The sequence below is a fragment of the Grampus griseus genome (genome assembly GCF_964374135.1).
Source record: "Grampus griseus genome assembly, chromosome: 2".
In the NCBI taxonomy this organism is placed as follows: Eukaryota; Metazoa; Chordata; class Mammalia; order Artiodactyla; family Delphinidae; genus Grampus; species Grampus griseus.
In genome coordinates, this window is record NC_139018.1 from 13030717 (window position 1) to 13058452 (window position 27736).

General features: G+C 45.1%; 1 protein-coding gene across 2 annotated transcripts in view; it reads left to right on the forward strand.

Annotated features, from left to right (window-relative positions):
- Positions 1-24870: 24870 nt before the first annotated feature.
- RPS6KA5 (ribosomal protein S6 kinase A5) overlaps positions 24871-27736 on the forward strand; it is a 181435-nt gene continuing 178569 nt past the window's right edge. For both annotated transcript variants that reach the window (XM_082647796.1, XM_082647797.1), the window contains exon 1: positions 24871-25165. In XM_082647796.1, the coding sequence (XP_082503922.1) occupies positions 25060-25165 (106 nt within the window). In that variant the 5' untranslated portion in view covers positions 24871-25059. The remainder of the gene's footprint in view (positions 25166-27736) is intronic.

Below are 27736 nucleotides of genomic sequence, written 5' to 3' on the forward strand. Positions count from 1 at the left end.
ATAGGTGGTAGCTCAGGGGGCAGCAGCATCTGAAACAGGAGGGCAGAGCATGTGGGGATGACATTGCTGTCATTGAGCAGGCTCCCTCCCCCTCTGCTTTTTTAAAATTTATTTTTGGCTGCATTGGGTCCTTGTGGCTGCACGCGGGCCCTCTCCAGCTGCGGCAAGCAGAGGTCACTCACCGCCGCGGAGCGCAGGCCTCCCATCACGGTGGCCTCTCCTGTTGCGGAGCATGCGCTCCAGGGTGCACCGGCCCCAGCAGTTGGGGCTCGTGGGCTCTAGAGCGCAGGCTCAGTAGTTGTGGCGCACGGGCTTAGTTGCTCCGCGGCATGTGGGATCTTCCCGGACCAGGGCTTGATCCAGTGTCCCCTGCATTGGCAGGCAGATTCTTAACCACTGCGCCACCAGGGAAGTCCCCCCTCTGCTTTTCTGATTGAGGAAACAGAGGTCCAGAGAGAGTAAGTGGTCCTTTCCAGGATCCATGGCTAGGACGGAACCAGTCTAGTTCCCAATCTGTGAGGAACCCCCCTCTCGCCGACAATCAATTTTGGAACAAGCTGGGAACAGGGGCTTTCCTCTCTAAGGTGTAGTGAAAGCGTGGTCAGGCAGGGGGTGGGAGGAAGAGCTACCAGGAAAATACTACCACCATCAGGTATTCCCTCCATCTTCACAGCCCCACCTGCTGCACCTCGATGTTGGGCAGATTGATTTCCATCCTCCTTGTATTCATGGGTTATAAGGAGCATGAACAGAATCCCCAGGTTATATCTGTTGTCCCAGAGAAGAGTCATCTCCCCCTCAATTCCTGCAGTGTGCAGTGTGATGTCACTCATCCTGGGGTGGGAGATGGAGCTGGCCTTGGAGCAGGAGAGGAGGGGTTTCCTTGCTTCGGAGGGCGGGGCTGCTGAGGAAAGATGCTGGTACCCAGAATGCACGTGGCTTTAGATTGGGAGCAACCCCACCTGGGGCGTGCTTGTGTGTGCGCACGTGTGCATGTCTGCGTTCACGGGGCCTGGAGCGCTGGGCGCTGAGGTCCACTGTGACTGCCGCGTCCCCCACCGAGGGTGACCCTGTGGAAGAGAGGCTTCTTCCCTCTCGCTCTTCCTGACACAGCCCACACCTCTTGTGCTGGAAGCACTTCCTTCCTTGGACAAGCTCTGCCCCAGGCTCCCATGTGTCAGCAGAGGTGCTGCTACAGCTTCGGCAACAGTAACAGCCGAGAACACAACCCTCCGGGTGCTCCGGCTTTTCTGGTTTTCTTTGCGAGAGGCAGTCACCAGGACTCTCATGGACCCACAAGGGTCCCTGGGGTTGTGGACTTACTATGGAAGGAGACGCCCCCAAAGGGAAGAAACGCATCCTAAAAGCAGTGGGCTGGAGGCTCAGAAGCAGATTCAAAGTGTCATCTTATTAAGTACCCCCCCAACGTAAATCAGAATATAATGCTCAAATTGTTGTTTTTTTCACTTCTCACGTATATTTTACTGTAAATTCCTTAAGGGCACGGTCCTTGTTTCTACTTGGTTGTAACCACAGAGCTGGGAACAGCACTTGGCACATAGACTAAATTCTCAGTAATTACTTGCAGTCCCCAGTGGGGCCCTGTTCTCCCTGGCTTCCCGCTCGCCTTCTCTGCCTGGAACATCTTCCTCTGGCCCTTTGCCTACCTAACTCCTTCTTGTCCTTGGAGACCACTCAGCTGTCCTCTCTCCCCGACGCCCCCTCTGAGCAGCGGGCTGGGTCAGAGGCTCCTCCCCTGGGCTGTCTGAAGGCACAGACCACACTGCCATGTCGTGGCTGACAATAGGTCTCTCTCCCCTCACCGCGCAGGGGGCTTCTGGAGGCCAATGCAACTTCTGGTACACAGTAGGTGATCAACAAATGCTTTTTGAATGGATGAAGATGATTTTTTTTCTCAATATAATTTAACACTTTTACATGATTTTACAGACGAAGATGATTTTGTAAGCAATGTTCTAGGCACAGATCAGATGAATAAGACATTGACCAAGTCCCTTGAACTTCTTTGGGGCTTGACTTTCTTGATCCCTGACAAGGAGACCAGGTGACAAGATCGGCTTGCATCAACATTGTAGCAAATTGCTGGAGCCCCTCTGGGCCTCTGACTTTCAAAGGTGGGTCCCAGGAACTGCAGCTCCTTGTAGGTACAGCCCTGCTCTGGACCCTGGGATCAACCCTGCCCTTGGTCAAGGGGGGAATTTAAGAAAGCCTAGGTTCTTTACTTGCTTAAAAAATGTTTACTGAGTTTCATGGGCTGAATGTTTGTGCCCCACCCCACCCCCAAATTCATATGTTGGAGATGGGGCTTTGGGGAAATAATTAGGTTTAGAGGAGCTCATGTGGGTAGGGCCCTGGTCTGATGGGATTAGTGTCCTTCCAAGAAGAGAGCTTGCTCTCTCTCTCCACCACGTGGGGACACAGCAGAAGGTGGCCGCTACAAGTCAGAAGGAGAGCCCTCACCCAAACCTAAACATGCTGGCAGCCTGATCTCAGACTTCCAGCTTCAGAGCTGTGAGAAAATAAATGTGTACTGTTTAAGCCATCCAGTCTATGGTATTTTGTTATGGCAGCCTGGGCTGACTAGGATACTGAGTGCCTTGCCCTCATGGGCCACCCAATCTGATGGGGAATCTGAACAAGTACAAAGTAATGACCCATCAGAGCTGTGGACACACGCTATGGGGCTTAGGGGGTGGGCAGTTAGCTCTATGGGGAAGAGGAAAAAGAGGTGGGCAGGCATCACAGGAGTGGCCTTTGAACTGGCCCGTTAAGAGGGGCAGGAGATCAAGGCATGCCCGCAAGGGGAAAGGCACAAAAGGGTGAGATTTCATGACCAATTTAAGAGAAGGAGCAAGTGACACCTCTCTTAACTTTTAAAAACCACACCTTCGCCTCCTTGATAAACACAGAATCTCAGGCCCTCCCTACCCAATATTTGATACAAAAAAAGTAAATATTATGAGTACAGAACAGAGCAAAGCTAGTGGGAAAAGCATTGCTTTGCTTTCAATCTGTACATCCTTATTCTCACCCTCAATTCCAATGTATCCCCAGGAGGTGCCCCCTCTCTGTCACCATACCGGAAATCAGCCAGTTGGTTTGCATGGAGGGGCGTGAAGGTAGGCTTATAAACGGGGAAGCAGCAGGGTGAGATGCAGGAGGAACGCTTGGTGGCAGGGTGGGATGCAGACTGGGGTGAGCAGAGCAGTTGTGACTATTGTAATTGTCTTAGGAGCTGAACATTACTGCTGGGGGTTAGGGAGGATGGAGAGGAAGAGATGGGTTTGGACATATGATGGGCGGTTCAGGCTTGGCACTGAGTGGCTATGGGGCATGCAGGAGCTCAGGGCACTCACTCGTTCAACAACATGTATCACTAGTTCTACCGTGTGCCACAGACGATGCTAAGCACTGGGGATACAGCACAGAACAGCACAGGGAAGCCCCGGACTGCCATGGAACTTGCCTTCTAGAAGGGGGAGGATGGGCAGCAAACAAACAAGTAAATAGATGAACATTATCAAATTAGATAGTGGTTCCTGCTAGGAGGACAATAAAGTGAGGTGAGGAGATGGAGAATGATGGGGGTGGGGTGGGTGGAAGAAGACTCGGGGGTCACGGAAGTGACTCTAAGAAGTGACAGCTGAGCTGAACCCTGAACGATGCTTCAGCTGCAAGCCACAGGGAAATCTGGAGGCAGAGCACCCACGGCCCCAAGGCAGGAGTACATATAAAAAAAAACCACTGCTGGCATCCCTACTCTCAAGATGACATAAAAGCAAGGAGACATCTCCACCCCCCCGGAAGGAACTTCAAGGAGCATACTGTCTTGCTGCTTCTACCCTTGCTTGCCCACAGTCGGACATGTGGGTCGGGGCCTGGAGGCTCACTCTTTTCTGGGTCTTTCTCTTTGCTCTGTAAGTGTGAAGCGGACCACAAGCCTCACTGTGGTGAAGGGGTAAGTGTCTCGGAGCGGGCTCACAAAGAAGGCGCTCTTCCCTATTCTGTTCCCAACAGGGAGACTGGGGGTTGAAGGTGCGGGTGAGGCATGCAATGCCTGCAGAGCTTTCTGAATGAGCACAACCCGTACCTCTAACCAAGTGAACCAAAGGCCTGTGTTGGGGATGATGAAACCTATGCCAAACGTGAACTTCACTGGGCTCCCCCAGGCATGTTAAAATTTTGAAAAACCCAGAAAAAAATACTAGAAGAAAATATGCCAAAATAGTAGCAGAGGTTGCCCCTGGATGGCTGGATGAAAGGTTATCTTCTCCCATTTCTTTATTACTTCTCTGTACTCTCCAGTTTTATTCAGAGAACGTGTATTACTTTGAAGACTAAAAACCAAAACCCCAAAATGTCTAAAACCCCAAAACTTCAGCCTGGCATAGTTCTCGCTTACTTGGGTTGGCCACGTCCTCCAGGGTATAGGCTACGTCCTTTTCTAACAACTGCTACTTGAATCTTCCTTGTTGAGGTCAATCTAGTGTTTCAAAAAGAGGTATCTGCTTCTTGGCAGAAAGGCAGACGGACCAATTTAGTGAATGAATGGATGAAAGGACAGACAGAGAAAAGGTCTCAAAGGAAGAGACCCATGGCGGGTGGGGGTGGGAGGGGGGCAGGTACCGTTTCATTCTCCCCACTGTCGCCTTACCATAAAAAAATTGTGTCCTAAAACACTTGTTTTCATGTTCAGGATAAAAGCAGACAACCAAGTCTTTTGAAAGTAAATGTAGGTCAACATTATTAAATTCAGTTTTCGAGGGGAACTGAATTTAATTGCTCATTAGCATACCCTTCAAAGTAGCTTTTTTTTGTTTTGCTTTTTCTTTTTGGCTATGTTGGGTCTTTGTTGCTGCGCACGGGTTTTCCCTAATTGTGGCAAGCAGGGGCTACTCTTTGTTGCAGTGCGCGGGCTTCTCTTGTTGCAGAGCACGGGCTCTAGGTGTGCGGGCTTCAATAGTTGCAGCATGAGGGCTCGGTAGTTGTGGCACACAGGCTTGGTTGCTCCGCGGCATGTGGGATCTTCCCCGACCAGGGATCGAACCCGTGTCCCCTGCATTGGCAGGCGGATTCTTAACCACTGTGCCGCCAGGGAAGTCCCCAAAGTAGCTTTTATTGACACTGTTATTATCTTTAAAATTAATCAAAACAAAATAGCTTAGTTTTTTAAGGCCCACCAGTGTTTACTGTACCAGAAAGACACTATAAGCAGGGTCTGTTTTGCAGGATGTTATGAAAAAGAAATTTATTTTACTCTGCCACCTGTGATTTCCCAGCTCCTGCGGGGTCACCCCGGTCCTGCAGCCTGCCACATGACTTCCTCCCTATGCACTACCTTGGGGCTCTGGGCATTTGCAAAACTCCCAGGCTGCTGCCTTGTGTCTTTTTGTTTTGGCCCTCACCGTTGCCTTTCCCTGGAATGCTTCCTCCATTGCTTTGCCCACTCATCTTTCAGTACTTAACCCAAGAATTGCCACCCCTGTGGAGCTTTTCTCTCCTCTCACTGGGTTTGAACACTCACCCCTTTTCACTTCCACCAGGTTCTAAAGAGGCTCCTATCTAAAAAGAAGGAAAAAAAAAAAAAAAAGAAAGAAACAAAAAGGGACTTCCCTGGCAGTCCAGTAGTTAGGACTCAGCACTTCCACTGCAGGGGTCCTGGGTTGGATCCCTGGATCCCTGGTCAGGGAACTAAGATCCCGCATGCCACGCAGCAGCGCTGCAAAAAAATTTTTTTAAAATAAATAAAATAAACAGGCTCCTATCAGAACCCCCAAGATACTACCACACACAGTTGTTTTCATGTCTGTCTCCTCTTGCCTACCAGGAGCTTCTTAAGTGCAGGCCTGTCTGCGATTTGTCGTTATAACCCCTGTAATGCTGGCACACCAAAAGAGCTCAGGAAGCTGCTGAGTCAACGAGAAAACTAACCATCGGCAGTGATAAGACGCATTGGGACAGGAGTAAAACGCAAGCCCTCACTCCGTTTCCTCTTCCCCATTCCCGCAACCAGCCAGCTCCAAAGTCAGGCCATCCTATTTCCAAAAATCAATGATTTGTCTCTGAATTCGTCCCTCTGCCACCTGCCTCTGTACCCTGACAAGTCACCCTAATCACACATGGTCTGTCCTGTGCACAAGGGTGATGACAGGTACCATATGGGCATGCCAAAAGAGAAGTTTGGGATGTTTCACTGTCACCTCCCTGTTTAAAATTCTTATTTTGGGGCATGAATTATAATGTTCATACCAGTATTACTAACTCTTATTTAGCACTTACTCTATTTTTAGAGACTGTTCTGAGCACGTTACATATATCTGTCTGTTTAATTCTCACAACAATCCAATAAAATAGATACTATTAACCCCACTTTTCAGATGACAAAACTGGGGCAGAGGGGTGAGGAAATTTCTCCAATGTCATATAACTAGTAAGTAGCAGCTCTGGGATTTGAACTCAGGCAGTCTTATTTCACAGTTCTAACTCTCGTCCATAGCCCTACCAATGTTGCTTATGTATATGAGTAGTGTAGTGCACAAGATATATTAAATAATTTGTATAAATAGGACATTCATGCCCAAACTTTTATTGGTGAAAGTATGCAATTAAGAAATGACATAGGGTTTCCCTGGTGGCGCAGTGGTTGAGAGTCCGCCTGCTGATGCAGGGGACACGGGTTCGTGCCCCGGTCCGGGAAGATCCCACATGCCGCAGAGTGGCTGGGCCCGTGAGCCATGGCCACTGAGCCTGCGCGTCCGGAGCCTGTGCTCCGCAACGGGAGAGGCCACAACAGTGGGAGGCCTGCGTACCGAAAAAAAAAAAAAAAAAGAAATGACATATATTCCATGACTTTCTTCAATCACTGACCATGCCCGGGGTTGGCAAAATTTTTCTGTAAAGGGCCAGATAATAAATATTTTAGGCTTTGCAGGCCAAGAGACAAAATCAAGGATATTATATAAATACTCATATACCAAAAGAGAAAACATATTTTCACTAATATTTATTGATGAAATAAAAATATAATAATAATTGAATATAATATTTTGTCATATCAGGATACTAATGAGTAGAATGGAATTCTTTTCTACAGGCTAATATTTCACTTAAGTGGGGTTCAAATTTAGTGGTCCCTATCACCAGATCAACTGTGAGCGTTCATCTGTAAAAACCATTGTTAACTTATGGCCCCCAAAACAGATAGTGAGCAGATTTGATCTGCAGATCACAGTTTGCTGACCCCCGGACTATGCCATTATTGCCCAAATTAGTGCAAACTCCACAATAAAGCCCAAGTATCTTTCTAGCTTTGATCGTTGCCATTCCCCCGATGAATCTTATTTTCCATCCAACTGTATTACCAGTATTCCTTGGACATCCTTTGGTTTCTCCCGAAAGGCCTCATGAACCATAGAACAAGCAGAAATCCAGAAGATCCGGTTTCAAATCTGAATTCTTTCACTTTACAGCCATATGCTTTGGAGCAAGTGATTAATCGCTCTGTGCCTCAGTTTTCCCATCTGGATGTAACCTGGTTTTCAAGCCTCAACACACTAGGGGCAAAGATGGAGTCACCAGTTTCCCTGGTGTTTGTCTCCACCTTCTCAAATAGGGCCCTTGGTCCCTGTCAAAGCCTCCCTCACTGGCTTCTGCCCACCCCTCCACCCTCCTGTACAAGTCCATTCATGCTGGGCACCACCATGGTCTAGCTGGGCACCACCATCGTCTAGCCAGGCCCCATGGAGTCTCACCATTGCTCTGGGTCCAGATCCCACCTGTGACACCAGAGCGGTTTGGTCAGTCAGTTGGAATGACTTGGGAGGGGGATGACTTGGGAGGGAGACGTCTTGTCCTGTCTACACTTGATTGTTAGAGAAGCACCAAAGCCATACTACTTACGGCCCAGTATTTAAGAGAGTTTCTGGTAAAATGAATCCTTCCCATGTCAGCCCCACCCCACAGAATTCAGAGGGGAGATCACTAGGGCTTGAGCCAGGAAAACCCTTAAAGTCCCAGCCAGGAGACTATCGTCAGAACTGCCTTGCTTCTTGGAGGACCATGACATTCTTATCAGGGAAATCTCTTTGTGCCTGACTGGACTGCTTCTTCTCCTGGGATATTCACTCCAGAAGGTTCTTGATCCCCCCTGAAAACAGTCCTCTGTGAGATTATCCAGTTCATTAACTTGGATTTGAGGTAAGACCCTCCTCCTGCCCCATTACAAGTCCCAGGGTCAAGAATAAAAGCAATGACTCAACTGCAACTTTCTTTTGCATTAAATAACAGCTTAAACACGCTTACAGAGCTCTGCTTCCACTGACACATATAGCTGAGCTCCTCCTAGATCTTTCATTCCATGTCCAGGTGACCTGGTTCTTCTCACTCGGGATGATAATCACTAATGAGGGCAGTGTCCGCATATGCAGCCTTCTCAGAATATATGCACTGATGGTTTCTGGGGTTTTCCCAAGTATGAGTGTGCGAGGATTAGGCAGTGTCTGTGGCATCCATTTCCTCTCGAAGGTTGCCAGATGTGTCTGCCTGCTATGAACAGCCCCACCTCGGACAGCTGCAGACCTCACCTGTCCGCAGGTTGCAGATGTTCACGAGCCCTGCACAGCTGTGCTGCATTATTTAAAGTCATGCTTCCGTGTGGTTTCAGCTGGCTTGTACTGCGCAGAAGGGGATGTGACCGTTCTGCCTTGGTCCAGTCCAGCACAACTACATCTGTGCTGTTACCATTCCCCAGTGCGAACCACTGTGCAAATACCCTTTTAATGGCTGCATAATCCTACATCATAAAAATATGATTTATTTAATTGATAAGCAAATATGTCATTTTCAAATGCTTTGTTCATATAAAAATTGCTTCTGTGAACATATTTGTACAGCAATCCTTGTGCCATTCAATATGAAATGTACACAATAATGATGAAACTGAATGAAAAAGCAGACATTGCCTGGATTGGAGGTCATAATCTCCCAGCCAAAGGAAATGTAGAGGTTCCTGCTCTTCTGCCAGCTGAGTTGAATTAGAACTTGGTGTGGCCTCGACACCACAGTTCTCTATCAGTTTCCCAAAGATTGTAAGGCCTAAAGGGCATTTTCTGACCAGCATATAAGTGGAGCTCCTGAAAACTAAGGAGGATCTGTGGTCTTCCGGAATTGCCCTTCCCAAGTCGTCATGTGAATACAGGAGTCAGCACATTCCAAGGACTTCTGATGACAGGATCACCTCCTTTCCTACTGTTCCTTGTTAATTTACGTGTCTTATTTACATAGGTTTAATGAAATGAAATGAAATAAACTGCAGTCCATTGCATCAGATGGAATGACATCAACCCTGAAATGACTGGCAATTTCATCACAGAGTAACCTTGGAGTATTTCTAAGGTTTATATCCTGCCCCACCCTGTACAATTCAAATGCACCCTTAATTTCTCCAATAGAGGCGATGGTTTATTTGCAATCACAATGCCATCCCCTGGCACATTATCTCATTTGCTTCTCGGAACAATACTATGAAGTACAAACAGCTATTTTTATCATCTCAGTTTTATAGAGGCCGAAGTTCTGGCTCAATGATGTTAAATGGTTTCTGGTCCACTTCCCAGGCTCCAGGCAGGCCTCTGGCTAAAAACTGCCCCTTGTCACCAGTCCTCAGGGTTTCTGATCTCCGCCTCCCTCCTCACCCTCGTCAACACCTGTATTTAGTATTCATGAATTCTTCTGCTGTGCTATGGGTTCTGTCATCCAAAAGGAGGAAGATTTCTTTGAGCAAATGACTTGAGAGAAGAAAAGGGGAGAGACTAGCTGGCTTAGGATCTAAGACAGGCAGTGGGGTTGTGAATGTTAAGAGGAGTATGAAATGATCACCAGACCCATCTCCCAGAGCGTCTGGGGCTCAGAGAAGGCACACTGCCTGGGTTTGTCTTAACCGGACTTCTGTGATTGGCCAGGGGTCCTGCCACGGCTTTCACTTTCTGTTCCCCCCACAATCTCGTTTCAGGTTTTCTCTCCCAAGTGCAATGTCTAGAGGCAGCAAACTAGTCACCACAGCTCGTCTACAGCCACAGTTGAAATTGAATTATTTGCCGACATTTTACATCATTACCCAATGATACCTATTACTTAATAATCTGAATTTTGATGTTTCTTGAAAAATCAGATGAGGCCAGGGTTGGCCAGCATTCCTGTGTGGCAGCAACTGGCCACAGCTGAGGAGTAACTGCCACTTTAAAGGAGGTGTGTGATCCCCGATCCGGTCTCCCCCTGGCTGCTTCACTTTATCGCTCTAGCCTACATTAACTATTTGAGTGGGAAACTTTCGAAGGAAAGAATATGATCCTAAGGCACTATAAGCACTTAAAAGCGGACAAATCTATCATGTCTGTTGAAATATAGGCCCAAGTTCCTCATCCTTTTCGATCAGACCTTAACCATGCAGTTGCTAGGATGCTGTGGTGAGCGCAGGGACCTTGGCTTTGGAATTCGAGAGTGGGTTTGAGTTCAGGCTCTGGCATTCATTGGCTCTGTGACATCAGGGAAGAAAAAGTCATGGTCTAGATGGGTGGTTTCCCCAGTGGGGTGCAACAAACCATAGAACAGCAGGAGGTTTGGGGCCCCACTCTCTGGAGTGCACACAGAGGTTTGTAGGTGGGAGGAGGCTGATCTTTCCAGCTGAATCCCAGAGAAGCTCAGGATGGGACACCACCACACGTGGCAGAGGATGTGAGACACAGGGCTGAAACCAGGGGGATTAATTGAAAGTCTGCATATGGAAACACTTAGTCCTTCCCATCTCACCCCTATCTCTAAAGCGAGGACTCTATCACCCAGGAAAGGTACTGTCAGACTCCACTCTTTATTGATCTTTTTATTTGTCCACGACATGCGGCTTGCGGGATCCGACCGGGGGTTGAACCCAGGCCCTCGGCAGTGAAAGTGCAGAGTCCTAACCACTGGACTGCCAGGGAACTCCCAGACTGCACTCTTTAAAAAAAAAAAAAAAAAAGGAATATCTACAGAGTGGGGAAATCAGCACAAGCTACTATTCAGGACTCCCAGGCACTTGAAGCCTTCCTACCAGTCGATAAGCCCAAGCACACAGAACTCCTCATTAGCTTCTTGGGCTTCATTTTAATTAAAGGTGGATGATGAGGAGTCTCTGGGCACTTCAAGAGAGACTAAAATAAATAGGGGAAAAAAAAACCCACCCTGGAGGAAATAGTTATTTTGAGGAAGAGAACCCAAAGCAAAAGCAAACTAAATGAAAAAGCTCTAATTAATATACTCAGAAGGACTCATGAAGCGATTTCATCTGTAAAAGAAGAACAGGACGCTCTGACAAAGGACACACAAGATGAGCTCTCCTAAATTAAAAATATGCCAGTTAAAGTCATAAAAGAATCAATGGAAAGTTTGGCAGGTAAAATTACAGTACTCTCTCTGAAACTAGACCCTTTTTAGAAAGGTAAGAAATAAGATGTAGGAAATGAAGAGAAGTTCTAACATCCAATTAATAGTAGCTATATGGAGAGAGAGCAAAGAAGATCAAGGGAGAGGACAGTATCAAAGAAATGCCATGAGGGACTTCCCCCGTGGTCCAGTGGCTGGGTTTCTGCACTCTCAATGCAGGGGGCCCGGGTTTGATCCCTGGCCAGGGAACTAGATCCCACATGCCACAACTAAGGGTTCGCATGCCGCCAACTAAAAAGATCCCACATGCCGCAACTAAAGGTCCCACGTGCCGCAACTAAGACCCGGCACAGCCAAATAAATAAATAAAAGAAATACCACAACAGTTTTCTAGCACTGAAGGTCACACAGCTCTAGACAGTAAGAGTCCACTGAGGGGTAAATACAGAGTTTGGAAAAAAGACCCACCTAGTCACATAATCTGATTTTAAATACCAAAGATAAAGAGAACAATTTTTAAAACTTGCAATTAAAAAGAAAGTCATCTATAAAGGAATGAAAATAATAACGAAAATAAAACAGACTTCTCGTCGGCAGCACTGAATGCTAGAAGGCAACAGTGTGGGGAATTCCCTGGCGATCCAGTTGTTAGGACTCCGAGCTTTCACTGCTAAGGGCCCCAATTCGATCCCTAGTCGGGGAACTAAGATCCTGCAAGCCATGTGGTGAGGAAAAAAAAAAAAAGAAGGCAATAGTGTGATGCCTTCAGGAATCTGTAAGAAAATGATTTTCAACCTATAGTGTTGTCCTCAGCCAAACTATCATCCAAGTGTGCGTGTAGAATATCTTTTGGGACAAACAGGGCCCAGAAAATGACCTCTCACACACCATTTCTTAGGAAGGTACACGAAAATGCACTGCAGGAAAAGAAAGGTATCATCTAAGAAGTGGGGAGATGCGGATCTTGGAAAGCCTGGAATTGACCCAGGAAACCCATGAAGGAAAATCCCATCACATCTGCTATGCCGCAGGAGGATGTTGGGCCTCAGAGGGGAGGGCTTAAAAACTCAACAGAATCCCTGATTGGATGAAGAAGCTGGGGGGAAATGAGCCATGATAAAGAAAAATGTAACAAGATAAAAGAGAGGCAAATAGAAAATCCAAGGGAAAAAATTGTACCATAAAAGGAAGAGCAATCTTCATAAACATTTTGCTTCTTCAGAGAACAATATTTACTGAGCAACAACAATGTAAATGCTATTTAAGTGAGTTTCAGTTTTTAGGATCAGTCTGTGGGAGAGTTAATTATGATTAAGAGTAGATTGTAAATGTTCTTATTCTTAAAATTGTAAATGTCAGAAGTTGGGAGGTAGATATGGAAGAGAAGTGTAGGGCTGCTGCTACCTTCATCTTAGAAAGTGAACAGTCAACAGATACTGCCCTTATGACATATACACACTACTATGTATAAAATAGATAACTAATAAGGACCTACTGTGTAGCACAGGGAACTCTACTCAATACTCTGTAATGGCCTATATGGGAAAAGAATCTAAAAAAGAGTGGATATATGTATAACTGATTCACTTTGCTGTACACCTGAACCTAACACGACATTGTAAATCAACTATATTCCAATAAAAATTAAAAAGAAAAAGAGAGATACTACCCTTAGCTGATGGAACAAGAAATAAAGGTGTATCAGTGCAACACAGGTAACCTATAGAAAAACAAAGAAGTTTTGTAATTATATAAAGAGAAGGGGTCGGGGTACTGGTGAAATGACCTAAATCCTTATTTATCATGTAAGGAAAAAATAATGTATAAAACGAATCAATCAATAGTGATAGAAGCATATTATTTACAGATAGATAACCCCAGAAGAAATATCTAAAAAGCTAAAATTATTGTTTCTGAGGAACGGAACTGGGAGAAAAAGATGAGGTGCGACAGAGGTATTTTCACTGCTCCTGTCTACTGGGCCTCCCACCAGGCTGCCTTCCTACCCTGCCCATTCCTAACCTCCTCCTCTTCACCTCCAGCTTCCTGTCCCCAACTTGTCTATTTATCCCTTTAAAACCAATGTTTTGATTGTTGTTTAAAAAGTCAACTGGTGCAAAAGGCATAATCTGATTCAACACCTCCACAAACATCTAATCCCAAACTGGAGTCTTCCAGTCATCATACAAAGTGGTCCGTTTTCTCACAGATCATTTGGGGCTTCTGGAGATACGCTGAGCTCTGCAAATGCAAAAGGGTGAGGAGGGCGTGGGGATGCTGACGTTTATGATGAGGACTCTGATTCTGTATGTTTGGCAAGGAGAAAAATGTTGACTACTTGTACTGGTTTTTTATTACTGTGTAACAAATGACCACAAACTTCAGCAGCAGTTATGATCCCCCGGTTCTGTAGGTCAGAACTTGCCAGATCAAATGGGTTCCCTGCTTAGGGTCTCACAAGGCCGAAATCAAGGTGCAAGCCAGGCTGGGCTTCTATCTGGGGGCTCTGGCAAAGAATCTACTTCCTAGTTCATTCAGGCCATTGGCAGAATTCGGGTCCTTGCAGTTCTAGGGCTGAGGGTCTGGTTTTCTTGTTGGTTGTTGTCAAGGGGTTGCTATCAGCTCCTAGAGGCTGCACTCAGGGCCTTTTCCCGTGGCCCCCCTCCATCTCATAAGCCAGCATCAGTATACCTATTTGCATTGAAGCCTTGTCATGCTTTGAATCTTGTGATTTCTGCTACTAGCTAGAGAATACTCTCAGCATTTAAAGTGCTCATGTGGGGGCTTCCCTTGTGGTGCAGTGGTTGAGAGTCCGCCTGCCGATGCAGGGGACGCGGGTTCGTGCCCCGGTCCGGGAGGATCCCACATGCCGCGGAGCAGCTGGGTCCGTGAGCCATGGCCGCTGAGCCTGTGCGTCCGGAGCCTGTGCTCCACAATGGGAGAGGCCACAACAGTGAGAGGCCTGCGTGCCACACAAAATAAATAAATAAAATCAAGTGCTCGTGTGATTAGGTTAGGCCCACCCTGATCATCTCCCAATGTTAAAGTCAACTAATTAGTAACCTTAACTGCATCTGTGAAATCCTTTTTTGCTATGTAACATACCATAATCATAGGAGTCACACCTGAGGACAAAGGTCATGTGGGCCATTTTACTGTTCTACCACACTACTCAGAAAGTGACTATTATTTTTATACATGGTATTTTTATGATAAAAATAACACAAAAGTACAAAGAGGAAGTTTTTAAAAAACATGCCCCAAATCTCACTTCCTAGAAACAGCCATCGACATTTGGAATATATTATCTCAATGGGTCCTTGTGCTCAGAAACAGAGCCGAAAGAAAGATCAATTTTATAGAAAAAGAAGCTGAAATGAAATTGAAGGAATTGCTGAACTTCAGCTAAATGTTTCTGTACCACAAACATTCTTGAAGTATCCGTTAAGAAAAACGAATATAGAAATCATCAAGAAGTTGGAATCATGCTTGCTTAAACAGCTGTAGTTCATGCATTCCATTTTTCAGAGTGATTATTTCTGTGTCATTACAGATGAGTAAATTTACATGCTTACAAGTTCTCCCACTGCCTTTTCCCCATCCCAATTTTTCTTAGGTATATAAATATTTTTACAGCATAAGAGTTTGCAATGTTTACATTTTGCTCTTTAACTGTCAATCCCACAGCTGTTTACTCTTAACTCTGCATTTAAAACCTTGCAAAACTCATCTTCAGCAGTTTTTCTCAATACTCAAGTGTTCTCTTGATTTGTTTTGATTCATTTTTTGGTTGACTGAATTTAAGTATAAAGAACTTTTCTCAAGAATATGCAAACCCTTAGTTTTATTATGCTCAAGAATGACTGCCAATAGCCTTTATACTTAAAGGACAACTTGGCAGAAAATAAAATTCATGAGTCGTAATTTTATGCTCTTGACTTCTGTAGACTTGCTTCATTGTCATTTAATATTAGGTGTTGCTTTTGATTTTTTACCTGGTATGTTTTTTTTTTCTCACATCTTTATTCGAGTATAATTGCTTTACAATGTTGTGTTAGTTTCTGCTGTACAACAAAGTGAATCAGCTATATGTATACCTATATCCCCATATCCCCTCCCTCTAGAGCCTCCCTCCCACCCTCCCTATCCCACCCCTCTAGGTGGTCACAAAGCACTGAGTTGATCTCCCTGTGCCAGGCAGCAGCTTCCCACTAGCCATCCATGTTACATTTGGTAGTGTATATATGTCAGTGCTGTTCTCTCACTTCATTCCAGCTTCCCCTTCCCCCCTGCACCCCGTGTCCTCAAGTCTGTTCTCTACATCTGTGTTTTTATTCCTGCCCTGCCACTAGATTCATCAGTACCGTTTTTTAGATTCCATATATATGCATTCGCATACGGTATTTGTTTTTCTCTTTCTGACTTACTTCACTCTGTATGAAAGACTCTAGGTCCATTCACCTCACTATAGATAACTCAATTTCGTTCCTTTTTATGGCTGAGTAATATTCCATTGTATATATGTGCCACATCTTCTTTATCCATTCATCTGTCGATGGACATTTAGGTTGCTTCCATGTCTTGGCTATTGTAAATAGTGCTGCAATGAACATTGTGGTACATGACTCTTTTTGAATTACGGTTTTCTCAGGGTATATGCCCTGTAGTGGGATTGCTGGGTCATATGGTAGTTCTATTTTTAGTTTTTTAAGGAACCTCCATATTGTTCTCCACAGTGGCTGTATCAATTTATATTTCCACCAACAGTGCAAGAGGGTTCCCTCTTCTCCACATCCTCTCCAGCATTTATCGTTTCTAGATTTTTTGATGATGGCCATTCTGAACGGTGTGAGGTTATACCTCATTGTGGTTTTGATTTGCATTTCCCTAATGATTAGTGATGTTGAGCATCTTTTCTATCTGTTATGTTTTATCACTGATCACTTGGTACTGATTTTCCCTTGACACAGTGTGTGCTTTCTACCTGCTGACTCAAGTCTTCTTTTCAGTTAAGTTTCTTCTATTGCTCCATTTATCCTGGGCACTTCTTCAGGAATGCCAATTATTCATATATTGGATCTCCATTGTTTATTTTCTGTAACTATAAAATTTTTAAATAATTTAAAACGTTTCTTTGTCCTTTTTTGTATTGTTCCATTGTGTTTTTACTTGTGTTCGTTTTATTTTTGGTTGATTCTAAAATGGCTTTCCACTCTTTCCCTTCTTGAGTTCTGCCGCTCAGTTTTATCCTCTTTTGTTGCTATGTAATTCCTTATTTGTACCCCTGAACCTCCTCTTTGAGATTTCTAAAAAAACTTTTATAATTTCTCCAATGAGATGGAGAATTACTTACTAAAGAATAGCATGGGAAGGGGTGGAAGAAGGGCACAGAGGCACTTGGTAGCTTTACTTTAGTGTGATTCCAAATCTGTTAATTTCCTCTCCATAAAGAATGTCTCTTAGATACTCAGGTTTGGGTGCTGAAGAGCTTCCTGAGGGCCTCAGCAGGGCCCTCTCAGTCTAGGCTCTCTGGGCAATAATCTAGCCATTTTCTCTCCATCCCCCTCACCCTCTCTTCTCCAGGAGACTTCTTTGGTTTGGAGGCCAGGACACATACAATAGAAATAAATAAACATCAGCCTGCTTTCTCCTTAATGTTGACCTTCCTGCTATCATCCTGTTTGTTTTTTGTTGTAAGAACACTACCTGTTTCTCCTCTGGGGTCCTTGGATCTTATTATTCAAATCTAAATTTCAGTCATTTGGGTACCACTTCTCAACTTTTGCCTCATCTGCATATCCTCTCTGGTATAACCAACATTCTTCTTTGAATCAATTCCCAATTTTTACTTATTTAAAATGGAGGCATATCACTATTATAAATGAAAAGCCAGTATCACTTGCCATAAATAGGAAGTAACTATTAAAATAAATACAATGAAAACACAACAAAGATAGTAAGTTCTAGCTAGATGCAGTTGTCTGAGGTCTATATTTTTCTGGTTAGAAAGAGAGTTTAGTACAAATTAGAAATAAGTTAAAGGCCATTGGTACCAAACCAAGACTTTTTCTTGATGTAATCACAAATGAAAGCAAGCTCTAAATGAATCACTTTTTCATTATGCTAGTTGATATAATTAAATGACTCTCCATGTACCACCTAAATTTATCTCCTGTTCCCCCAGTAATATAAGATCCCCCTTGCCTTTGGGAAACCCCACTCCAATCCCAGGATCAATGATTCGGTCCCTTGGGAGTATGATACCAACATCTAAGAAAGCATGTTTCCGGCTCAAGCCTGGAGGCAGTGTATGTTGGCTCTCAGCATTTCACCAATTTCAGCGCATATTTTTACAGTATTTGGCAGGCATACTTCACGGTTTGTGGTTTGAGGTTTTGAGAGTTTCCTTGTTTCATTAAAAATGGGGCTTTTTCTGTGTTTTTGCTTTGTTTTGCTTTTTGTAGCTTCCGGAAGATTTGGAGGGGGCGGTATGAGTGAGAAGGAAGGGAGTAAAAATGTCTTTGCTATCTTTACCTGGATATATTTGCGATGTGCATGCCTCTACAGTCTCCCCCCGCTGTGCACTGGTCGGCACAGGTCCACATAGCCAGATCTCAGACCGGATCCTCAGATCCAGTCAAGTGCTTCATATCTGCCACATCTGGAGGGTTTCTAAGCTTTGTAGGTTCAATATGGGATACCAGAAAGTAGAGTGAGAAAACTGTCTACATGCTGCTCCCCCTCACAGAATTTCCTTCCCAATTGTGAACTCAAGGTGTGTGTGTGTGCCTTCCCAACATCCTTCTTGAGAACAGTGGCAACACATCCACTTCAGCCATGGATGGCTGCCTTCTGAGAGTATGAACTTCACACTCTGTGACTCTGTTGGTCTCTGCAGCTACAGAGAGTCCCTTAAAGTTCCTGGATCTATACCACACATGAAGATTCTGACAGGGTCAAAAACAGAATCAAGATGTTGGTAATGTCATTTTGGATTTTTTGAAAGAAGTTCTTTCTTCTCTGAGTATACATCTGAGTGTTTTGATAGAGCCCATTAAAAGGGAGTGTGAGGTGGTGAGCCTCTGGAGTTTCCCAATTCTTACAAATCCAAAGGTGAGGAGATTCCAGCTCACAGTGCACGAATAATGGGATCATTAAGTCCTGAGGGCTCACACCGAGCAAGGCCCTCCGCCTGCCACTTTGCTCCAGACCCCCACGCTAAGGATAAGACCACGTAGCAAGGTGCCATGCCATGGACACAGGCCCACAAGATAATGGGGTGAGCAGGGACCCCCATTCTAGCACCAGGTACAAGCAAGCCTGGTGAAAGGCCGTTCCTAAGGGGAACAAACCTATTTTCAAGCTTTTTCCTCTATTACTCTTCCCAGCCTTAGCAGAAACCTGGCTTTCTCCTGGATACCCTCCCCTTCCCAGCCCTGTCATGGACAGGCCCACCCTCCCTACTTGTACATCTCTCAGGGCAGGAGGGAGCAGGGATGTTTCCCTCGATTCCAGCAGCTACCTACAGAGCCCTGTCCACTATCTCACTCCTCTTCAGCAGGTGCCTCCTTTGACTCCAAGCCATCCTCTAGTGTTGCTGCCGAATCAGTTAAGCCCCGCCCACCCATTTGATTTGGCACTTTCAGCTGATTTATAATTTTCCTTCCTACCTTCCTACCTTATCCAGCATCATCACTACCTTTGAAAAGTTGCCGTTGTTTCAAAACTCCAACTTGCTCTTACTTACCATCCTCTACTTTAATGCTTGTACATTAGATGCACACTGCAAAAGTGGTTCTACATTATAATCACCTGGGGAGTTACAAAAAAAAAAAAAAAACCTGAAGTCGAGGCTCTGCCTCAGACCAATTAATTCATACTTTTCAGAGATGGAAATATTTATTTTTTACGTATCCCAGGTGATTCTAATGTGCAGCCAAGGTTGAGAAGTGGTTTCTACTCATCTATGTGAGCTCCAGCTTCTGGACTCCACCCTGTTTCCCCAGGCTAGCAGTTTATTGCTGGCTTCACTGCCCTCTCACCCTGCTTGGACCCCAGGGTCACTGATTTCAACCAGGTTGTTGCCCAACTGCCAACCTCCAAACCTGAGGGGGAGTGTAAATTGTTAGAGAAAAGACATTTAACTCTCCTGATTCAGGCTTTCAGACTCTACCTGAGCCCCCAGTGCTAGTCAGCAATCATCTAAGCTGGCTCACAATACACAATATTTATTTTCCACAGTGACTGTTCCAAACTGTTTCCACTATCCTCAGACCCCAAATCCACCTCATCCCAACTCCTTTGTCCCTCAGCACAGAGCTTGAATCTCTGAAGTAAGCTCTTTGCCACATGTGTGCACAACTGTGTGGTTTTTAACTATCTACAAGTGGTATCAGCTCATAGGGCCTATTCCTGCTTTACTGAGATATACCCACAATTAGCTAGTCTTTTTATACCTACTCTTTAAGTGTAGGTTTCCTACTTTCTCTCATTCACTTTTCATTCATTCAACAAACATTTACTGAAAGCCCATTCTGGGCTAGAGCCAATGCTAGATGCCAGGTATACTGAGATGAGATAACCAACATACCCTCAAGTCTATAAGCTGGTCCATGCCTGCCACCAGCCCCTCTTCCCACTCTCCTGCCACAATGAAGGACTTGGGGCCTCTTCCCATCAAAGGCAAACCTCACAGAGAGCTCAGGCTCCCAGCCCTGCCCACTTTTTCAGAGACTGTCTTCATTGGTTCTCCAACCTCTCCCCCATCACCATCCCATCACCATCCAAACAAGTTCCAGTACTCCTCATCTTAAAAAACAACTGAATAGAAAATTACCATTAGAATACCACAGTCATAACTATTGTAGGCAAGACCCACCAAATGATGTTAAAACCAGTGGGCGGAAGTTTAAAGAGAAACTGAATATTTGCAGAGTCTAAAAGTATCTCACACACCCTCCCAATATTTATTAATTACAGTGGGAAAATAATTTTAGAGAAACCTGGCAAACACCGCCTTAACCAAGTGTTCAAGGTTGACATCCCAAGTAATAAGCATATAAACTTCTTGTACCCGATACGATGAATTGACAGAGCATGTTACCTCTATGGTACTCTTGCCCCAAAATGTGTAACCTCAATTTAATCATAAACAAAACATCAGACGAACCCAAAGCAATGGGTATTCTACAAAAATACTTGACCAGTACTTTTCAAAAGAGTTAAGGTCATGAAAAGCAAGGAAAGACTAAGGAACTGCTACAGATTGGAGAAGACTGAAGAGCCACGGCCACTAAATGTAATGCAGGAAAATGGACTGGATTCTGGCACATAGAAATTGGAATCTCACATAACCTTCATGGGTCACGGTATACTCTTCTTTTCATTCTTTTTCAACCATTTAAAAATACAGAGACCATTTTTATGAAACAAGTGGCGAAATCTGCAGTCTGTCGTTTATTTAAGAATATTGTACTGATGCTAATTTCTCAGTTTTGATGATTGAACTTGGTATGTAACACATTAACCTCAGGAAAAGCTGGGTGGAGGGTGTGTGGAAACTCTATACTGTTTTTGCAACTTATCTGCAATTTAAAAATTATCTGAAAGTAAAAAGTAGAAAAAAAAAACCAACACCTCCCTGGATCCCTTCAGCTAAGGCATTTCTTTATTTTCATTCAGAGGCTAACTCCTTGAAAAACATGTTCATGTTCACTGTTTCTACTCCTTCACCTCTCATTTGCTCTACCAAAATTGCCTAGGAAATCGTCACCAGTGGCACCCAAGTTCGCAAATGTATGGGAACTTTCCCAGATTTCATCTCATGTGACCTCTCAGGGCATGTAACCCAGCTGACCACTCCCTCCTTCTTGAAACACTTTGGCTTCCAAGATACAAAACTCTCTGGGTTTTCCTCCTGCGCTTCCAGCTCCCCCTTCTCATTCCAGCATCTCAATGTTGAAATTCCTAGAGTGCAGTCCTGGGCTCCTCTTCTCTTCCTTCTGCACATTCTCTCCCCTGGTAATCTTATTCATAACTCCGGCCTCAAATACTGTATGTGCCGGTGGTTCCTAAATTTATATCTCTACCCTAGACCTCCCTGCAGAGTTCCAGACTCATATAACCACATAGCTACTTAATATTGGCATTGAATGTCTCAAAATTAAACTCTTGATATTCTCTCTATGTGCTCTTCCTTTAATTCAGCCCCTCGTTACACAGTACCACCTTCCTCTTTCCTCCACACAGTTGTACCTGCTAGAAACTTTGGTGTTGTTCCAGACACCCCTTTTATCCTCGCCCATGACATCAATCCTTCATGAAGTCCAAAATATATATCTAGACACCATCCTTTTCTTTTCCATATCTACAATGCCTGCTATCATCTTTTGCCCAAACTGCTGTGATAACCTCCTAACTGGTCTCCCTGTATCCTTTCTTGCTCCCTCCAGCCTAGTCTCCAAACACTAAGTACAGTACCTTTTGAAAATAGTACCCCAATTCTATCATTCTCCCATCTCAATTCCTTCCATTGCTTCTGACTTCACACAGGAAAAACTCCCTAGTTACTAACAGGCTTATCACAAACTGCACGATTGGGTCTCTGTCTGCCTCCCTTACCTCATCTCTTGCTTACTGTGTTATGGCCCCATTTGCTTTCTCTCTCAGTCCCTAACATACAATAGGCTCTTTGCCTGTCTCAGGACTTTGCATCTGCATCTTCCTAGAATTTTCTCGCCCCAGCAATTCACTTGTGAAATTGTCAGGGGAGACTGGATTCTGCTTTGGTAGCAAACAACCCCAACATGTTTGTAGCTTATGCCTATAAAGATTTATTTATTGCTCACATCTCAGTCTGAAGGAGGTCAGGGTGGCTCTTCTTCAAGTGGAGATGCAGGGTTTCAGGGTGCATCTAAAATTGTGGCATGCCCACATTCAACACGTGGCCTTTGTAGGTGCTGTGGAAAGAGAAGAGAGCGTGAGTGATATGCGTGCGGCCAGGCCTGGAAATGGCACACATTGCATGTGCCCACACCCCGTTGGCCAGATCACAGTCACATGACCCTGGCCTAACTGCAAAGGAAAAAATAATGTACTTTTCCTGTGTGTCCAGGAAGAGGAAATGAGATTGGTGAGCATCAGGCCAATCTCTGCCACATCCTGGTTAAAATCTACTCATGTTTAAAGAATTACCTTAAATAAGACTTCCTTATAAAGGCCCTCAAGCTCCTCTAACCTAAATTAGGCCTCCCTGATATATCCTATTGCAGCACCCTATAATTTTCCTTTACAACATGATCACAATGGAAGGTTTACATTCTTTTATGTGATGATTTAATACTGATTTCCATTTCAAGACTGTATGCTCTACAAGAGCAAAGATTGCATCTGTTTTGCTCCCCTGCGTCTCTAGTATCCATCATAGTACTTGGTTCATAACTGGCATAAAAGTTGTTGAGTGAACAAATGAACATTGCACACAGTCATTTCCTGGCTCCAAACAGCACACTACTTGCGGAGGAGAAAGACAAGTAGGCAGTCATGGTTTAGTGGGATGAATATTCCAGGCAGGTAAGCCCAGGGAGCTGAAGCAGCCTGAAGCAGCTGCTGAGGCTTCTCTGCTTTCTTTTCCATGGCAGTCTAACCCAGGAGTCTGCAAACTATGGCCTGCAGGCCAAATCTGTTTTCCTGCCTGTTTTTTTAATGGCCCAAGAGCTAAGAATCATTTTTATACTTTTAAATGTTTGAAAAGAATTAAAAGAATGTATCATCACGCGAAACCTGTGTTAAATTTAATTACAATGTCCATAAATAAAGTTTTATTGGAACACAGCCGTATCGGTTAGTTTACTTATTGTTTAGGCCTACTTTCACACTGCAATAGCAGAGGTGAATAGCTGTGAAAGAGACCACATGGCCTGCAAAGCCTAAAATAACTATTTACTATTTGGCTCTTTGAAAAACAGTTTGCTGACCTCCTGATCTAATCCCTGCTTGGTTTAAAAGTTCACTTCTATGTTATGCTTGGTTTAAAAGTTCACTTCTATGTGAATTATATCCAAGTGTCCATCTTTAATCCCCTCCTTTTCCCATTCTCATGGGAAGCTCCCATAAGTTCTATCCTTGCAAAAGTATTCTTGCTGTGCCACCTTTCCCCTCTTCCCTTCAGTCCATCTTCTCACTATAACCGAAGCTAACTTCCAAGAGAACAGCTTTGATATCGTAGCTATTCTTTGAGGCTCCCCATCCTGTACTAAATAAAATCTGCACTGCCTAGCATTGTGGTCAGGTTCTTCATTATCTTATGGAATCTTACCTTTTTAGCTGTGTCTCTTATGTCATACTTCCATCCAGCCTTATCAATCACTTAACCTACCCTTGCCTTCTCCACTTCCAGGCCTAGCTCAGTTACTATCTCTGTATCTGCTGCTGGTATTTCTATCTCACCCATCCTTTTAAGCTGGTTATCTCAAATGCCTCCTTGCCCTAAAAGCCTTCCCCAGCTCCTCTACCGAGAATAATTATTGCCATCTGTACAGTTCTCTTAACAGTTTGTACGACTGTATTATTTCGAATTCTGCTTTACAGTTTCCTATGTATTTCACAGATCGTCTGTTTCTCGTGTTCTATTGAAAGTTGCTTAGGGGCAGGGATTGTATTCTATTTTATTAATCACTGTAGCCTTTTGGTGCCTAGGATGCGTCTTGTCCAAAATGGAAATGTTTATCCTTTGCAAAAGTCCTCATGGTGAGCCGGAATTTTTGAAACGTCTAAGAACTACCCGTACTTAAGCACGAACTCCACTTAACTTTGTTTAGGACTCACTAGGGCGAGTAACACCTTTTTAAGACACGCTGCCGTCCAGCTGGTCACACACCTGTGGATCGCTGCCAGGGACCATCAGGTACGTCTGCAAACACGTGCGTGAGAAGTGCTTTCTTCTAAGCTCCTCCTCTGTCCACGGTGACTGGCGGACCAAACGTTCCAATCAGCTCTCACCGCCTCTTTCGGCAATAGCCAATCACAGATCCCGAGCGCCTCCTGACTACTAGACACTGTTTACTAACAGATCGAAGCTGGGGAATGAGGGGTGTGACCGTTCTGGGAATGTCTGGGACGGGAACGTTCTGACTGCGCGTGCGCACCAGCGGAGACGGGCGGGGCAGAACTCCGGTCTCACCAATCGGAGCGGTCGCGCTCCTCCCTCTCCTGCCACTCCGCCAAGCAACAACAATTCGAGGAGAGGGGCGGGGCGGTTCGTGACGCGTCAGAGACGACTGTCCAATGGGAGCCGGCACTGACAGATGCGCGCGCCCTCTGCCCAATAAGCGATGGCAGCTCGAATGGCTGGCTTGCTGGCTGTGGGCGGAGCAGCTTGACGGAGGAGGCGGTGAAGCAGAGGGCGGTTTGGTTGCGCGGTACTAGCGGTGCCCGCCGAAGGGGGAGGAGGCGGAGGAGCTAGCCGTGCGGCCAGAGCGGGAAAGCTACTCGTCTCGGCGTCCGAGTTCTGGAGCCGCCGCATCTCGGCTCCTGGGGCTGCAGCGGGAGCTGTGAGGGCCCGGGCGTCCGCTGTCTCCCGGGTCCCCTCGGAGGACCCCGCGGGATCGGGAAAGGGAGAAGATGGAGGAGGAGGGCGGCAGCGGCGGTGGCGGCGCCACAGACACCAGCAGGGACGGCGGCGCCGGGGGAGAGCAGCTCCTCACTGTCAAGCACGAGCTGCGGACGGGTGAGCGACCCCGCCCTCTGCCGGCCGGACTGGGCGTGGGGGCGCGCCCTGAGGGCACGCAGGGGTCTGCTCGGGCTGGGGTCACGGGGCCGTGCCGAGGGCGCGGGGGGCGGGCTCTGGGCGGGGCCTCTCGGACGGGGCGGGAGCCCGGGGGTCCCGGGAGGTGGGGGCGCGCCCGAGGGGAGCTGGCGGAAAGTTTTCCCCAGCCCGGGAATGAGCGGCGGGCGCGGGGCGTTAGGGCCCGCGGAGCAGCCCACAGCTGCCTGTTGGCACTGACTCTGAGGATGTCTTCGCGCCCCCTTCCCGCACAGGTGCCACATCTGTCACTGCATCCTGTCTAGGGTGAAAGGTGCGCCTTCCTCAGTGTAGGGTGAACGACGCTTAGTTTTGGAGCATGACTCACTTCTCCGCTGCTCTGCTTCCGTAGAGGGGTCCCTAAGGTGCTGCGGTCCTGTGCAAGATGAAAGGGTGGCTTTCCCCCGGCCTTTTCAGGAGTCCAGTCTCTAGTGATATAAAGAGGGATCGCGGGCTCAGGGACTGAGTGCCTTTATTTGCAATCATCATGAAATACTATACTTGGCCTTAAATTTCTTTCAAAGGTCTCTTGAGAAGAAGGCTCAGTAAATTTGAAGCTGTAGGTAAAAGCGGCTAACTATACAGCTTAAGCGCTCACGTTCTGATGTTTGCGATCACTAGAGTCGTCCCAGGCTTTATACTTGTTACGTTATTCGTTATGGGTTGTTCATTTTGGAAAATGCTTATTCGGACTAATCAGTATAGGTTGGGTTTATATATGTGGAGCCCAGTCTCCTATTAGAGATCCTTTTGCACTTCTGAACAGATAATACATTTTAATGAATTGTTCATTATTACTATTAAATGTTCTTGTGTTTATTAAGGCTTTTGATTCAGCTTCTTTGGCATATTGGGATATTCTTTTATTGTGGAGACACAGAGCTTAAATAGCAGGTTTCAAGTGCGTGCCTTGAAACAACCACCTTGTTAACTGTTTTGAACAGATTGCAAAGTTAGATCTGTCACCTGTTCTTTTATTTTTTTGTTATTGCTGGTTAGCGTTACACTGAGTGCCAGTGTGGTGACTTAATTTAAGAGGGATGTCAAATGCATGCTTACTTATTTCAAAATTTTTAAACATTGGCTTAAAATCTTTTTTTTTGGTCATTGTGAATTTGTTATATATCTTGAGCCAGTTACTCCATAATTTTTTGGAGTTCCTAATGTAACCTGTGTATGTTTGGCTGGTTTGATTTTTCTCTCTCAATTTAATAGACAACTGATGTTTTCAAAGGGTTATTCAGTAATTTATTCAGTAAACATTTATTCAGTATTAATATCTGATTTTTGCCAGGCTCAGTGTCAGGTGTTTTCTGGTGTGGAAATTTTGAATTTCTTTTTCTTTTCTTACATAACGATTCACTGATTTATGTATGTAGACTCGTTCTGTACAGCAAAAGCTACTTGAAATCATATGCTCGTCAGCAGTTGACAGTGGTGCAGCAAGCAGATTTTTGCTAAATGACCAAGGAGCAACCTACTTTATTAGTAGTCAACCAACTGCTCAGTTTCTGGATTTTGCAAACAATGCTAGTTTTTCAAAATTTTTTACAATGCTAGTTTTGTAGAAAACAATGAGAACTGCTTTATTTCCCCTTCTCTACTCTGTGAATCATCAGCTTCAAGCTTGCATTTTAGAAATTTTTCTGATGGATGGTGAGATTATACTGAATTCATTAGTACTGTTAACTGTCAAAGGAAATGAACAGTCACTTTGATTTATTGCTGAACGCTGGAACAACTGACCGGATATAGTGGTCAAAAACACTGTTAAAATATAGCTTGAAAGGTTCTCTCATCTTCAGCCAACTGGGCCCCTGTCAGCACATGATGCTATAATAGGCACCAAAGTAATTTGATCTGATGTGGTCCCTTGCTTCTCAAAATGTGGACAAGCATATAGTCATATCAAGTCAGCAGCTGGCGATTGCCCGTTTGTGCTCAACATTGTATTGTCTGCTGTAGGATGAGTGAAGAGGCAACAAGTTACATATAAGAACATGGAAAGTGTTCCAATAGTGTAGACCAAGTAGCATGGCATCCCTGGACATGAAATTGGAAGACCTGGTTCCAAATCCCAGCTCTGCCAGTTACTAGCTATGTAGACTTGGGCAAGTCAATTCAACTCTTTCACACTCACTTCTCTCATCTCCCGAGTGTGAAAATTGAATGAGACTGTTGGTTTGGTTGGCACAGATCAGGCGCTCAGGAGATGTTGGTTGCATGCAAATCTGAAGATCACAAGAGTAAAGGATTGATTAGATCAGTTAAACATTTCTTGACACTTTCTGTTTTCTAGGCTAAATGGTACTGATGATACAAAAAAATGAGAAAATTTCTTGCCCTCTGATGGTAGGGGAGGAGGCCATGTAAACCAGTAATTAGGATATATTGTCATAATGTAATAATAGAAGGATATACAGAGTATAAAGTTAGCAAAGAAGAGGTTTAGGACTTCTAGGTTTCAAATCTAACTCTGTTGAACCACAGCAGCAA